At 39.6% G+C, this 13,906-nt stretch overlaps 1 protein-coding gene across 8 annotated transcripts in view; it reads left to right on the forward strand.

Moving 5' to 3' along the window:
- NALCN (sodium leak channel, non-selective) overlaps positions 1-13,906 on the forward strand; it is a 335,141-nt gene that overhangs the window by 48,934 nt on the left and 272,301 nt on the right. For 7 of the 8 annotated variants that reach the window (XM_086708540.1, XM_086708523.1, XM_086708529.1 and 4 more), the window contains one exon: positions 3,989-4,143. In XM_086708540.1, the coding sequence (XP_086564666.1) occupies positions 3,989-4,143 (155 nt within the window). Of the gene's footprint in view, positions 1-3,988; positions 4,144-13,906 lie in introns of those variants that run through there. The other variant, XM_086708537.1, reaches the window with a different exon arrangement.

Raw genomic sequence — 13,906 nt, forward strand, 5'->3', positions numbered from 1 at the left:
ATGGTGAGAGTTGAATGAGCTCAAAAGATATTTTGGCAGATATTTAGGGCCACATGATGATTAGTTATGGGAGTTAAAGGAAAAGTAGATATGAAGGAGATTGCGCACTCTCAAGCTTGCTCAGCACTGTGGATGAAGGTCTCATGGTGCTGCTTGTCATGAAGGAATGTTGGCAAAGGAGTCTGGGCTCAGTAAGGGGAGTAGAGTTAGAGGCACTTGGGGTGTAGCCAGGTGGAGACATCTAATAGGTAGTTGGACATGTAACTCTGAGAGTCTAAAAGACACCTAGGATAAGAGAATTGCAACTATGAGAATGGATTTGTCTGCACAGGGAGAGACTATGATAAAAAAAGAGAGGAGGCCAAAGACCGAGCTCAGAGCAACTCAGAACTGAGGGCCAGTTCCAGAAGGAGAATGACCTGAGAGACAGGGAAAAAACTAGCATCGTCCAAGTCAGCAACTGTTGCATCTCTCTCTCTCTCTCTCTCTCTCTGCCCCCCCCTCCCCCCCACTAACCACAACTGGGAAAGTTTTTCTCTTTTTAAGGACTCATGTGATTAGGTCAGGCTCACCCAGATAATCCAGGATAATCAACCAAATTCAAGCTTTTTAGCCTTGTTCACATCTGTAACCTTAATTCCATTTGCCATGTAACCCAACATATTCACGTGTTCCGGACGTAAGAATGTGCACACCTTGAGGGGGACGTTGTTCTGCCCACCATCAAAACAAGTATGTGCAGTGCTATCAGAAGCCGCAGGAGAGAGAAACTGAAAATGGTCCAGCTGGATGTGACACATGGAAATAAACAAGAGCAAGTCTAGTGGATTCGGGATCATGCAAAATAGGCTAAAAAATTAAATTAGGGGGCTTAGAAATTGATAATTTTTTTTCAAGAAATCCAACTGTGAATAAGAAATGCAGGTCTTGAAACCCACTTAAGCATGAGTGAATATTTATTAGGACTGGAAGACTCATTGTCTATATTTAGAGTTTGGCTGGTTGTAGCAAGAATTCTACCCTCCCTAATTCCAGAAAGCCTCTTTTTGTATCGTGAATATCTGATGGAAAATGAACAAGGAAATAATTAAAGTTAACAAATAAAAATAAAACTTAGAAGATTCTTGCTAACGGTGACAATGAAACAACTATACATTCTGAAACTCCCAATGTTTATTTCCACTTTTAAAAAGAGTAATTATCATGTGGTTTTAGATACATGAGTTCCAGGGCAATTAATCATCTAATAAATGTGTCTCTAACAAGCATTTGCTAATAGCTTCATGTTGGCAAAAATAATGTGTTTCAAATCTGCTGCCTCTGAAGCCAAAAGATTTCAACATAATATCTGGGCTGGTGAGGGTTGTGCTTGAAATGAGAATCAGTGTTAATATGAAAGAAAAAAATAAATGGAATACAAAAGGAGAAAACTGCTCTAATACTTATAAATCAGTAATAGTTAACAGTTATTGGGTGAGTAACTGATTCCCAGTGCTATTCTGGGAGTTGAATATTAGCTCATTGAAACAGAAGACGCTCCCACCAGTTGGTGTGAACGCTATCCCCATTTTACAAATATGGAAACTGAGGCAGCACACAACAAGACTAGGGTTCCAGTCTAATCTTGTCCAATCCAATCAGGCTATCAATAGCAATCGAGAACAACTAACACTTACTGTCTACTAAGTACCTGTTTTAAGTACCTTACAGACTAAGTCATTACATTTTTGCCACAGCCCTGTGAGATAGGCATCTCCCTGCCATCTCCTGAGGAAGAAACTGAGGCACAGATAGGTAAATTATTAATTTCGATGGGCTTCCCTCTCTGAACTTCACCTTAACCTTCCTTAAGTTAGGAATTAGATGATCTATGCAGTTTCTTTCAGCTGCCCAGTGCTGTCAGTATCACGTGCCTGAATTCCTTCTGTTCTTTTGACAAGTCTTTTAACGTTTATTTACTTTTGAGACAGAGAGAGACAGAGCATGAACGGGGGAGGGTCAGAGAGAGAGAGGGAGACACAGAATCTGAAACAGGCTCCAGGCTCTGAGCTGTCAGCACAGAGCCCGACGCGGGGCACGAACTCACGAACCGCGAGATCATGACCTGAGCCGAAGTCGGACACTTAGCCAACTGAGCCACCCAGACGCCCCTCTTTTGACAAATCTTTATTATGTTTTTACGTATGTTTTGTTTGCTACATTTTATTATTGTAATGATTACTAAATATTTATAATAAGCATTTATTGAGCATTATTATTATTGTTGAGCATTTATTTATTGTGACATGCTAGGTGCTAAGTTGAGTGCATTCCTTGGTTTACTTTACTTAACCTTCACACAGGCTTTGCTTTTAATTATGGCTACTCTCCCTAGCTGACAGATGAACAAACTGAGCTTAGAAACATTTAGAACTTTATTCAAGTCACACAACTAATAATTGGGAGACCTTGGGATCAAACCCAGAAAACCTACTCTGGAACTTAAGTCCCCTTAACACTTAGCTCTAATGTGTGGTTTCCACATCAGAAACATAGTCAGGTCAGACTTAAGCAAAGATGAATATTTGGTCTACATATAAAAATATGAAATAGGGTGAAGTAAGTGATATGTCTACCCAAAATCATATCTCTCAGACATAACCAAGTAGTAATTTCCACAATGAGAACTTTCCCTTGGGTTTTCTGTGTGGGGTCCAAAGGAGCCCATACCATATACCAGAGGGCACAATTATTTCAACACTTATTCCCTGACAGTGGACAGATTATCTCCTGGCAGCTAATAGAATCCTGAAGGAATGCACTTGGGGTGTCTGAAATGCAGGTGAGGATTTTAGAGCTTTGTTTACAACTGAACAGAGCTGGTGAGGTGTCAGCAGGCCTCAGGTATGTATGTGCAAACCTGTGAATTGTGTGTGTGCACGGTGGCCTCAAGCAGGGAAGGGATTGCAGAGCGTTGAGTGTCAGACTCTAGAGAAAACGCATTATACACAGGGAAGGAAGCAGCCAATTGAATATAAGAAGGTATTAAAGAAGAAATATGACCCAAAACATCTACCTCAATTTGGCTGTAAGCTGAGGGCTAAGACTGTCCTGAGGTCCATCTCCACTTAGGAAATGCTTACAAACATCGAGGTAGTGGGAAATGACTTGTAATAAAATCATGGATTTAAAAGGCTTGTGAAATCGTCTAGCCTAAACTTTGGCCAGGGCACAAGCCATGTGAATTGTCTCAGAGAGCAGCTATTCAGGGCCCATTTTAAAGGTCAGCCCAGAATGAGATTCCACAATCACCATTCCAGCAATGACCCATACTTGCTCCCAAGAAAGCTATTACTTATCTAAATCCTCATACATCAATTTAATCTCCACCTTGCCCTCCAGAACAATGAAACAGGGATGTATTACCATCCACCTAAAAGACCTTCATGTTCCTGGAGCTATCATCAAATCACCCTATAATCTCTCTCTTTCCAACACCATTCCATTGGTTCCTTCAATCCCACGTTATTTGTCTGGATTCCTTTCTCAACTGCACATCTGCCAACACAGAAGAAGACTGTCATTTATGCGACTCATAGGATGATATCCTATGATCGTCATCATTTACTCTTTGGTTAGAAGTAGGCAAGTAAAATTTGTGCCCACAGTAGGGTAAGTATTTGGTGAACAACAAGGAAGCCCCAAGCAGGTTAACATTCCTTGAAAATTCACAGCAGATTTCTTTCCTTTGCTTATCTGGGTCTTGGTCCTTAATGACCAAAACAATAATAGTAATAGTATTCTTATATAGAGCTATTGTGAGGACAAATCAGGGATCATTTGAGAATGTCTCACTATGTCATTAATGCTATGAACACCCTTCATGAATCATGAATCTTACATCTGGGTCCCTATACAACAGCTAATAGTGAAGGGTGATTACATTATTCGTTTTAATCAACATTTACAGTTGTCCAAATTGGCTAACCTTTTCATAATTTGTTCACAGAAATGTAACCTGGAATAGCTTAGCTATCCCAGATACACATTGCTCACCAGAGCTGGAGGAAGGCTACCAGTGCCCCCCGGGATTTAAATGCATGGACCTCGAAGACCTGGGACTTAGCAGGCAAGAGCTGGGCTACAGTGGCTTTAATGAGATAGGTCTGTCTTACCACTAAAACACATTTTCAGTTTCTGTTTTAAAATGTTTATGAAATGGAGAGAATACTTGTTTAACTGATGTTTGCTGTTGAGACTGGCTATAGCATTTAAGAAACACAACTACAGATTTTAATGCTCTTCTTGGGTTGTGATACAGTCTGCCTTACAGTCTGTAAAGACAGTCTGCTTATATGGATATTCATCAGTGTCTGTAGAGGGTTCAGTATCCCTTATTTTAGAGTATTTTGATTCCTAATTACAGCACTTAAAACTGTTTGTTGAGCAAGGTTCAGGGCTTGTTGACTGAAAGATAAGCAGGGTTGGGTTTTGTTCCACTTGTAACTGTGAACCAGTAGGCAAGGTAAGTCTTAAATAACTGAAGTAGTAGTCATTGATGAGTGCATGAAAACTGGAAAGTAACCCTGGAATGGAAGATAGCTAATGAAATACTTAATGAATATGCATCAACTATATAATAGACATATGGGAAATGATGATATGCTCAAATGTATACATTTATCTGTGGCTTGTGCTATTAAGTCCTGAAATGTGCCATTGTATACAGTAATGAAATTACTTAACATCTGCCATTTAGTTTATATCATTGCATTTATTACCATTTCATGCAAGGGGTGCATGTTTCATTATTGAGACAAACAAAAACCTAAGCATTCTAAACAATTATTTTATGCTTTGAGAACTTGTCTTAGCTCAGGCTGCCATGACAAAATACCATAGACTGGGTAGCATAAATAACATCACTTCATTTCTCCATTTCCCTCTAGTCTGGGGCCTGGAAGTCCAAGGTCAGGGTGCCAGCATGGTCGGTTCTGGTGAAGCCCCTTTCTTTGGTTCACACATGGGTGTCTTCTCGCTGTATTCTTATTTGGTGGTGAGGATAGGGAAAGAGAGAGAGAAAGAGACAGTGAGTAGGAAGAAAGGAAGAAGAGGGAGAGGGAGAAAGCTCTCTGACATCTTCTTGTAAGGGAAAAAATCCCATCAGGAGAGCCCCACCCTCATGATCTCATCTAAATTGAATTAACTTTCCAAAGGCCCCATCTCCTAACACCATCCCATCGCAGTGGGGGTTAGGACTTCAGCATATGAATTTGGGGTGGAAGCAACACAAATGTTCAGTCCCTAAGGGAATTGTTATCAGAATCATTTGGAAACAACAACAACAACAACAACAACAATTTTCCCTTCAAGTTTCAAGGCCCAGGTGCATTTAAGAGAGTTCTAGACACTTTTACCCAGGACCTAAGAGAATCTCAGTGTTTAACAGTGTGGTGGTTGTGCTTCTTTGGAAGCCAAATCTACTTCCTGACTTTTCATGCGGTTTCATAACTCCGCGAGCAGCTGTACAATGCGGGGTGTCATGGCCAGGCAAGAGAGCGTGAGCTCCTGTCAACCCTGGATTGCCACTGCTATAGACACAGCCAATCAGTCTTTATACATCAGGAAAAGTAGCTGATAAATCTTCCTCTCACCCTGGTGTTCCATCACAGCAGCCCACAGATGGTGTTATGCGGGATGGCATAATGAACTCTGGGCTGGGTGCTGGAATTTCAGAGAGAATATGTGAAGATCTTGCACTGATTGAGGAATACTCTTCTGCTGTCTGAACTAAAAAACCACAAGGCTAAAGCTTTTAGATAGAGTATAATAGTGAACTTGGGCTGAAAGCCACAAATAGTTGGTAGTTTTAAAACAGTGAGTTTTGCAAATAACGTTCCTAAATTTGTATTCTTATGTTTTTAATATGCCCTCAGAGCGTATTTCCAGCATTGTGTTTAGATGGGTAATCGTTCACCCCTTTGGCCAATGGTACACTTTCCTACGTCACCAAATTTAGAAGCCAGCAGATGTGAAGGCATTTCGATTTGCTGTACTCTCTTCAACTTATCTGGCTTTGGAATCAATCTTATATCCTTCCCCTGGATATAAGGACTTTTACAGATTATGCTGATGACTTTCAGGGATGAGCAGGAAATCACAGGCGTGGTTTGGGAGATGGGATGTATGTTTTGGGTAAGCCGTGTGGACCGAGTTCCAGGAATCCTGACCCCTTGGGCACAGCTAGAATGGGCTCATCAGAGCCTCTAACTCTTTAAAGGGCTAACTGGGTGTGCCCGTGTCTTGATGGAGGGTGGCCAGCATTCAGTAGTTAGACTCTCCTTGCACAAAAATCTCTATTCCTATAGAATCATATTGCTAAATCAAATCACTTCCTGGCCATTTTGAATGCAGCAATTGTGCCTAAACTCAGAATACTGAATTATAGTCAAGCTGATTCAGCTTTTTTCGCTGTGACTTACAATGACTTCAACCACTGTGCAGTACTCTCTTTGAGAAGGCAAGTTTTCTCACAGAGCGTATTGGCTTCAGAAGCCTGATTCTAGGAGAGAACTGCCCCGGGGGCAGCAGGCCTCCACTAAGGCAATAATCTTACTGTTTATTTGCACATTTATCTCCCAAGGATTTAAGCTCCTTGAAAACAGGAAGTACATCTTTTCATCTCCATGCCTTCAGGGCCTGGCACAAGGCCGAGCTCTATAAATATTTACTAATGGACTGAACAAAGTATATGTCCTTTTGAATTTGATGGTAACCAGTCATGTTTGTGTTAGGATATAGAGCCATAATAGAGAATTAAATTGTTTTCTTGTTGTTCTTTCCCCTGGTTTTGTCTGCTTTTGTTGGCAGTATTCATTATTCCTCATGACTTGCTTTTCTATACAAGCTTAATTTGGTCTGTTTGCTTCTTTTTCTCAAATGATGCTTGAGTTCAACACCACTGTATGACTAATGGTTACATAATGAAATGTTGACTTTGTACTGTAACCCAAAAAGTTTAAAATGGTCGCTATACCTTTGACTGAAATTGCTAACTAACTTTCTGATATTATGCATCTTTGTAGATACACAAATTGTGATATTTTAGATCATCTCAAAGGTTTTACGGAAACAAAATAAAATTTTCCTCCAAAATGAGGAAAAGAAATTATTTTACTAGGCACACATGATCATCTCTTTTTGCCTGCAATTGAATTTAAAACAATTAGGTGATTTATTGTGCATATAAATTTGGTCAATGTACTTTATATGTAAGTAAGCATGATTAATTAAAAAGGAGCACATTTCCTCTTCTTACTAATCAAATTGTCATATAATACATTGAATTTCAACTCATTTATAACATTTCATTTATAAGTAGCTTTATGTCTCGTTAAAATTGATGATGTTGAAAAACTCACTTTTTAAAATACATGAAAAGCCAGTCATTAAAGTAGAAAATTTATAAAGAGCTTCAACTGTAAAATTGTAAAGACACCCTTGCATCTCTAAAGTCATCAAATATCAAGAAGACTGAGAAATAGAAATGCAGTTTCCATATTTAAGGACTCTGAAAACCTGGCACTAATAAACCACACATCAGAAGACCAGGTGTCTAACAGATTACTTCCTGAAAGGATTCTGGCAACTGAGGATCTCAGGCAGAGCCAGCAGAATGCTGACATTCTCAAATAAAGAATATTCCCAGAGGAGCAGAGTAGTTCTCTGTTTGAGTCAGGACATCAGTGTGTGGCTGACCATGGGAACTTTCTGGGACTCCATGTGACATCTCAAAGTGGAGGCTCTCGTTCCTGCAAGCATTTAGTAGAGAAATAAAGAAGATGAGATCCTCAGTCTGGGGGAGGGGCCCGATGCTGCTGCTCCCTGTCGATGAAGACAAGGGCCCAATCTGGCTATCCCTTAAGATGACATGGGGACGCTTTTAAAACATAACACTTCTCAAGCACCACTCTCAGCCCAGTTAAATGAAAACCTTGGGATGATCCAAGGCATAGATGGTTTTTAGAAGCTCGGCGTGTGTTCTAAATGTTCATGCACCATTGTGAACACTTGGACTGAAGCAGCACTGATACACCCACACACACCTGTCTTAGAAAAAACTTCCTTTCTCTCCTGCCTGACAAATACCTGATCCTCTGAAAGTGACTTCACAGATGAGGAATGATCAAAAAGAATGAGGACCGTATCTATAAAAATGCACATTTAGGTATGTGTAAAACTGAAAAAAAAAATCCAAGAGATATAATTTTTAAAAATTGCAGAAAAAGACGACCTAAATATATGGATTTAAAGGGTACAGCTGTTGCAGTAAATGATCATAGAACAATCAACGCTGAGGCATTTCTTACTAAAGTTGCTGGAATTCAGAGCTAAAGAAAGCATCCCATGCACATCCAGAAAAAAATGATCAAGTCAGTTCTTTTTCTTTTTTTCCCAAGCAATACTCAAACAAGTGTAGCTCCGGGAGGAACCCAGGGCCTCCAGTCAGTTCTAAGGGAAGCCATCGTTGAGAACTGAAACTTTGTCAGGACTCAAGTCCAGGATACAAGGACACAGGGCTTACAAAGTCCTCAGAGAAAGAACGTGTCAAACTAGTTTCGGTTACCATTGAAGAAACAAGAACTCAGAGACTGCATTTTCCATTAATCCTTCTTGAAGACATTCGGCCAATCAAGAATGACAGGTCTTGAGCCTAGTCTCTAGTATCTACTCAGTGTAAAAACAAAGCTAATACAACTTCAGGATTTACAGAATATATAAATATTACAAATTATGGCTGTGTAGAAGAGATGAGAAGAAAATCCAGGGAGGCAGTGTAGTGATGTTAGTGTCCTTATACTCAGCAATAAGAAATATATTGTCTTATGCTACATATGACTTATGTAATGGAGGTATATGTGTAGTTGAACAAGAATGAATTACAAAGTAAAAAATAACTACTTTAGAAAAAATTCACAATCAAAATAATGGCCCTGGGGTTTGGATCACAGCTCTACTACATACTAGTATGGTGACCTTGGAGAAGTAATTAACCTCTTCATGCCTCAATATCCCCATCTGTAAGGTGGGATAAAGGATAGACCTCCCTTACAGCGTTGATGTGAGAAGGGACTGAAACACAGCACTTAGAACACTTAGCACAGAGTGAGCCAGAAATTAGAGCTGCATTGGCAAAACAGGAATGCACCTCTGTGGTATTTGAGAAAAAAAGGCAACTTGTTTTTAAGTTTATTTATTTTGAGAGAGAATGAGTGAGCAGAGGAGGGGCAGAGAGAGAGACAGAGACAGAGACAGAGACAGAGAGTCCCAACCAGGCTCCACACTCTCAGCGCAGAGCCTGACATGGGGGTCAGTCTCACGAACCATGAGATCATGACCTGAGCCGAAATCAAGAGTTGGTTGCTTAACCGACTGAGCCACCCAGGCACCCCAAAAAGGCAGCTTTAATAAGAGAGGGGAGAACACAATGCTTTCAGATTAACACAGCCGTGGTTTATATTACTCCCTTCTGCCTGTAGTAGTTTGCTATTCAGATTGTTCAGGATTTTAGAGCAAGTGGGGAGACTAGTGTTCACCTTGCACTATGTCCCTGTTAACTGATATCGTGCATTTTCTCTCTCTCTAATCAATGTACAAAATTCCAGAGGGCCAAGTTTTGATGGCATTTGGTCTTCATTAATCAATTATTATTCTCTTGTTATCCTCAGAAATATCCTTCCTTTGTGCTTCCTCTTTAGGAACTTATCCATATTTAGCCTAGGCCATTGAATTTTCTATAGTTTCATTACGCCTTACACCTATAGTTTTATTTATCCCTATGCATTTGAATTTGTGACCCTGGACTGGGCCACTCCCTGTCCTTTAGCAGAGTGCCAACAGGCCCTCCTTCCATAGACCTCAAAAAAGCATCCTTTGGCTCACTGAGCCAGAAGCCACAGCCATGCTATTTCCTGCATGGTCCCCAGCACTCAGTGGTTTACTTTCTGTCCTCCCATAAATCCCTGTACCAATGGTGACTGAAATGGTGGTGGTTTTTCTGTCCCTTTTTTTCATTCAAATACCCTTCCATCTTTATTTCTGGGTCCCTTTTTTACAACCCATTCTTAGAACCCTCAACTAGTACATCGTCTGTAGGATGTTAACCTAGGCACTTGAGACATCACATGCTCCCCACATTCCAGACCTATTGAGGGATATACATTATTGGAAGGACATATTTATTTATTTTTTAAATGTTTATTTATTTCTTAGAGACAGAGAGAGACAGCACAAGCAGGAGAGGGGCAGAGAGAGAGGGAGACCCAGAATCCGAAGCAGGCTCCAGGCTCCGAGCTGTCAGCACAGAGCCCCAGTGCAGGGCTCAAACCCACAAACTGTGAGATCATGACCTGAGCCGAAGTCGAACACTTGACCAACTGAGCCACGCAGGCGCCCCTGGAAGGACATAGTTAGAGGTCACAGAATCTGTTTAGCAAACATTCACATTTTGTGATTGCAGTGAGTGTGGGGAAGTCGGGAGCCAGCACATGGTGAAAAGGTTTGGGGACAGGTGACACCCAAAAACTCTACCATAGAGGTGAAACCAAAACACCACATCAGCTTACCCTGTTTGGAAAATGTGTCCTGCTTCCATGTTCCGAGTATTCTCCCCACCTTCAGCCTCTCTGTTCCTCTGTGTTACCACATGCTTGTCAACATGTGGGGATTCAATCTGAGACACTGTGGTTTTCTGTAATGGCACTGAAATGAAACTAGAGGAATTTTGAGCTGGAAAAGATAGTAGTCATTTGGTTCACCCACACAGTTTTACAGAGAGGGCAACTGAGCCTCAGAGTGAATAAGGTCAGAGTTCTAGAGAATTCCCCATTGAAACAGGGAGAGTCTCACTTCTTGTGACTCACATACTCCCACTAAAACTTACTTTATCCCTCAAACTTTTTACGTTTCAGATCAGTATTTCATTAAGAATAAAACTGAAAAAAAAACCTTGCAAAGCTTAGTTATATTCTTAATATTATAGTAGAAGTTTAGTATCACTCACCTTTGGTAGGATGCTGGTACAGAAGATAACTATTCAAACAGATGTGATATGCCAGTTGGGAAAAAAGCAACAGCAAATCTATCACACGTGGGAAGGAAATCACAGCAAATGCCATTAAACTGGCAATTTACTTGTCATGATCTTTCAAAAGATGTAAGAAATTGGGTATAGCAGATGAGTACAGATCTATTCAGGTTTGAACTCTCCATTCATTGTACAGTCAGGTAAAAACAAAACATGTTCAGAATTTTTTGTTGTGTTTTTTTAAATATATTTTTACTTATTACTTTAATTTTTTGAACTAATGTTCTTTGAACTAATTTTAGATTCACATAAAAAAAAAAAGTTACAAAATAGTACAGAGAGTTCCTATAGACACATCACCACGTTCCCAGAATGGTAACTTCTTATACAACTGTATTACATTATCACTGCTAAGACATTAGCATAACACAATGCTATTAACTATGGTGCACATCCCATTACCTTTCATAGTTGATCCACTGATGATCTTCTTCTATCTCAAAATCCTACCCAGGACGCCACATCGTACTTAGTCATTAACTCTCTAATCTCTCCTAATCTGTAAATTTGTCAGCTTTGCCTTTACAGTCTTGACACTTTTCAGAAGCACTGGTCAGTCATTTTGTAGAATGTTTCCCAGTTTGGTTCTACCTGATGTTTTCTCATAATTGGAATGAAGTTCTGATCAGACTATTTACATGATGTCTGGCTTCCAAAAGGGAAGAGAAGTTGTCCACTTTAACTTATTTATTTATTTTAATTTTTTATTATGTAAATTTGAAGGGATCCAGCTTTATAATTCAATGTTTATATGCACCAAAGCGACCAAAACCTGGGTAGCTATGATAGAAGAACCCAGTAAATAACATATAAAATTCATCCTGACAAGTCATTTAGGTAGTAGATAGATATCAGGCATTTTTTGTTGTTGTCATTAGCCTTCAAAATCATAAGAACAAAACACAAAAGCCCAAATTTGTAAAAATCCAGGATAAACTAAACTTGATTGAGACAGTTTATATCAGACAGAGGAAGTCCATAAGCAAGATCAGACTATAAACCGAATGTTCTGAAAATAAAAGAAAAAAAACATTTGAATTATACATGCTTTTAATGCTACCTGGACTGCATGAGGTGACTGCTTCCCCTACGCCTTCTGTACAATAAAGCACACACTGTGGTCTTATGTGACTAGCTGCCCACAATCTTCATTATTGCAATTACTGTCATTACTTATCACAAGTACTCATTTATCAATTACTTATATATCTCTAGCACTAGGTAAAAGATTTTCTATTCATTGTGTTTTTCATCCTCCCAATAAATCCATAAGGTGTCATTATGCCCAATTGATAAGTGAGGAGAATGAGATGAGAAAGAACTGATTCGCCCAAAGTCACCTGCAGGCCACAGTTGGGAGCCAAGTCTTGCTGCCCATGTGCTGAGGTCAAAGCCTGTGTTCTGGAACTTCAGACTCTGAGTTAGCTGTGAAGTTGGCCATGGGTAACCACCATTCCCCGTGGCTTGTCAGGACAGCTGGCTCATCAGAGGGTCTCATGATGATAAAGGAGGGGACATGTCCTCCAGGGCAACAACCCACCAGACATTCTGCCTTCTCCTCCCACCACCATGTCTTTGGGACAGAGGGACAAAGGTGAAGGAGGCTGACGGTGATGTCCACTGGAAACAGGGCCACTCAGGGCTGGTCTCTGACTTTGCATCTAGCCTCCTGCATACTTTGTGACAGGGTCAGTGCATGATAAGTGTGAGTTTTATGTAAGAATTAAAGTATGAAAGAATATACGTGGGAGGCAGTGCCGTTTTACAAGATAATTTATTGAGCTATCAACATTTGTGCAAGGATTCAAAGCAATGGCAACAAAAATCAGTAAATATGCTTTTGATACAAAAAGAGATAGTAGACATTTAGGCTAGAGATGTGGGAGAGAACACTGAAACTAAGCAAAAATATGTATTTGGTATATGGCCATGAGGTTCACACTGATCTGAGCGAAATTCAAAATTTGACCACATTGTGATTTATGTGCGTAGTATATGTAATTTATAGCTACGTGCATTAATTTCTTCTGCATATGTGAATATACTTTCTCTTTCCCTTTGAGATACAGATATTTAATTTTGCTTTCTACGTACTACAAATTAACCAACAGGTTTCTTTAAGGTGATTTTGCAGATGCATATTAATTAATTCCTTTATTAGATATATGACATAAGAAGCATTTACCTTATTAGACCTTTCTGTTAATAAAATCATAAAACTTATATGCCTTCCTTACAATATTAGGTAGGAAAACTATAGGTCATCAGCATCACAGAAGTTAAGATGTAAATTTGGGATACATATATAAATTTAAGGTGATGACTTATTATCTTTGAAAAATTTTTTGATAATAAATTAATGAACCTTTAGAGAAAATGAAGAAAATTAAAGCAGGGTGGCTATCACCTGCCAGATTCTCATATACTCCTGAGTCACTTCTAAAGAAGGCTATTATGGGTACTGGAATTGGAGACTGGTATTTTTTTTTTCCAATGGGAAATACATTTTAGCCGTTACCCACTATGTGGTATTTTCCTTATTTGACTTTGGATGGTATTGACTATACTATACAGGCTCAGCACCCTGCATGAGTCATAAATCAGTTTTATTTAATATTGATAAGAAACAGCATCAGTGGTTATTTTCATCACTGGTAGTGTTCCGTGCTCGAAACTACCCCATATCTTGCTGAAATGGAATTGCCCATAAAGCCACCTACACAGGTCTAATGTTTCAGTTCTAATACAGGATTTGCTTTACTTTAAAATTCCCCCTATGTT

Source organism: Puma concolor, chromosome A1 (genome assembly GCF_028749965.1).
Source record: "Puma concolor isolate L17-30 chromosome A1, mPumCon1.1.hap2, whole genome shotgun sequence".
Taxonomy (NCBI): Eukaryota; Metazoa; Chordata; class Mammalia; order Carnivora; family Felidae; genus Puma; species Puma concolor.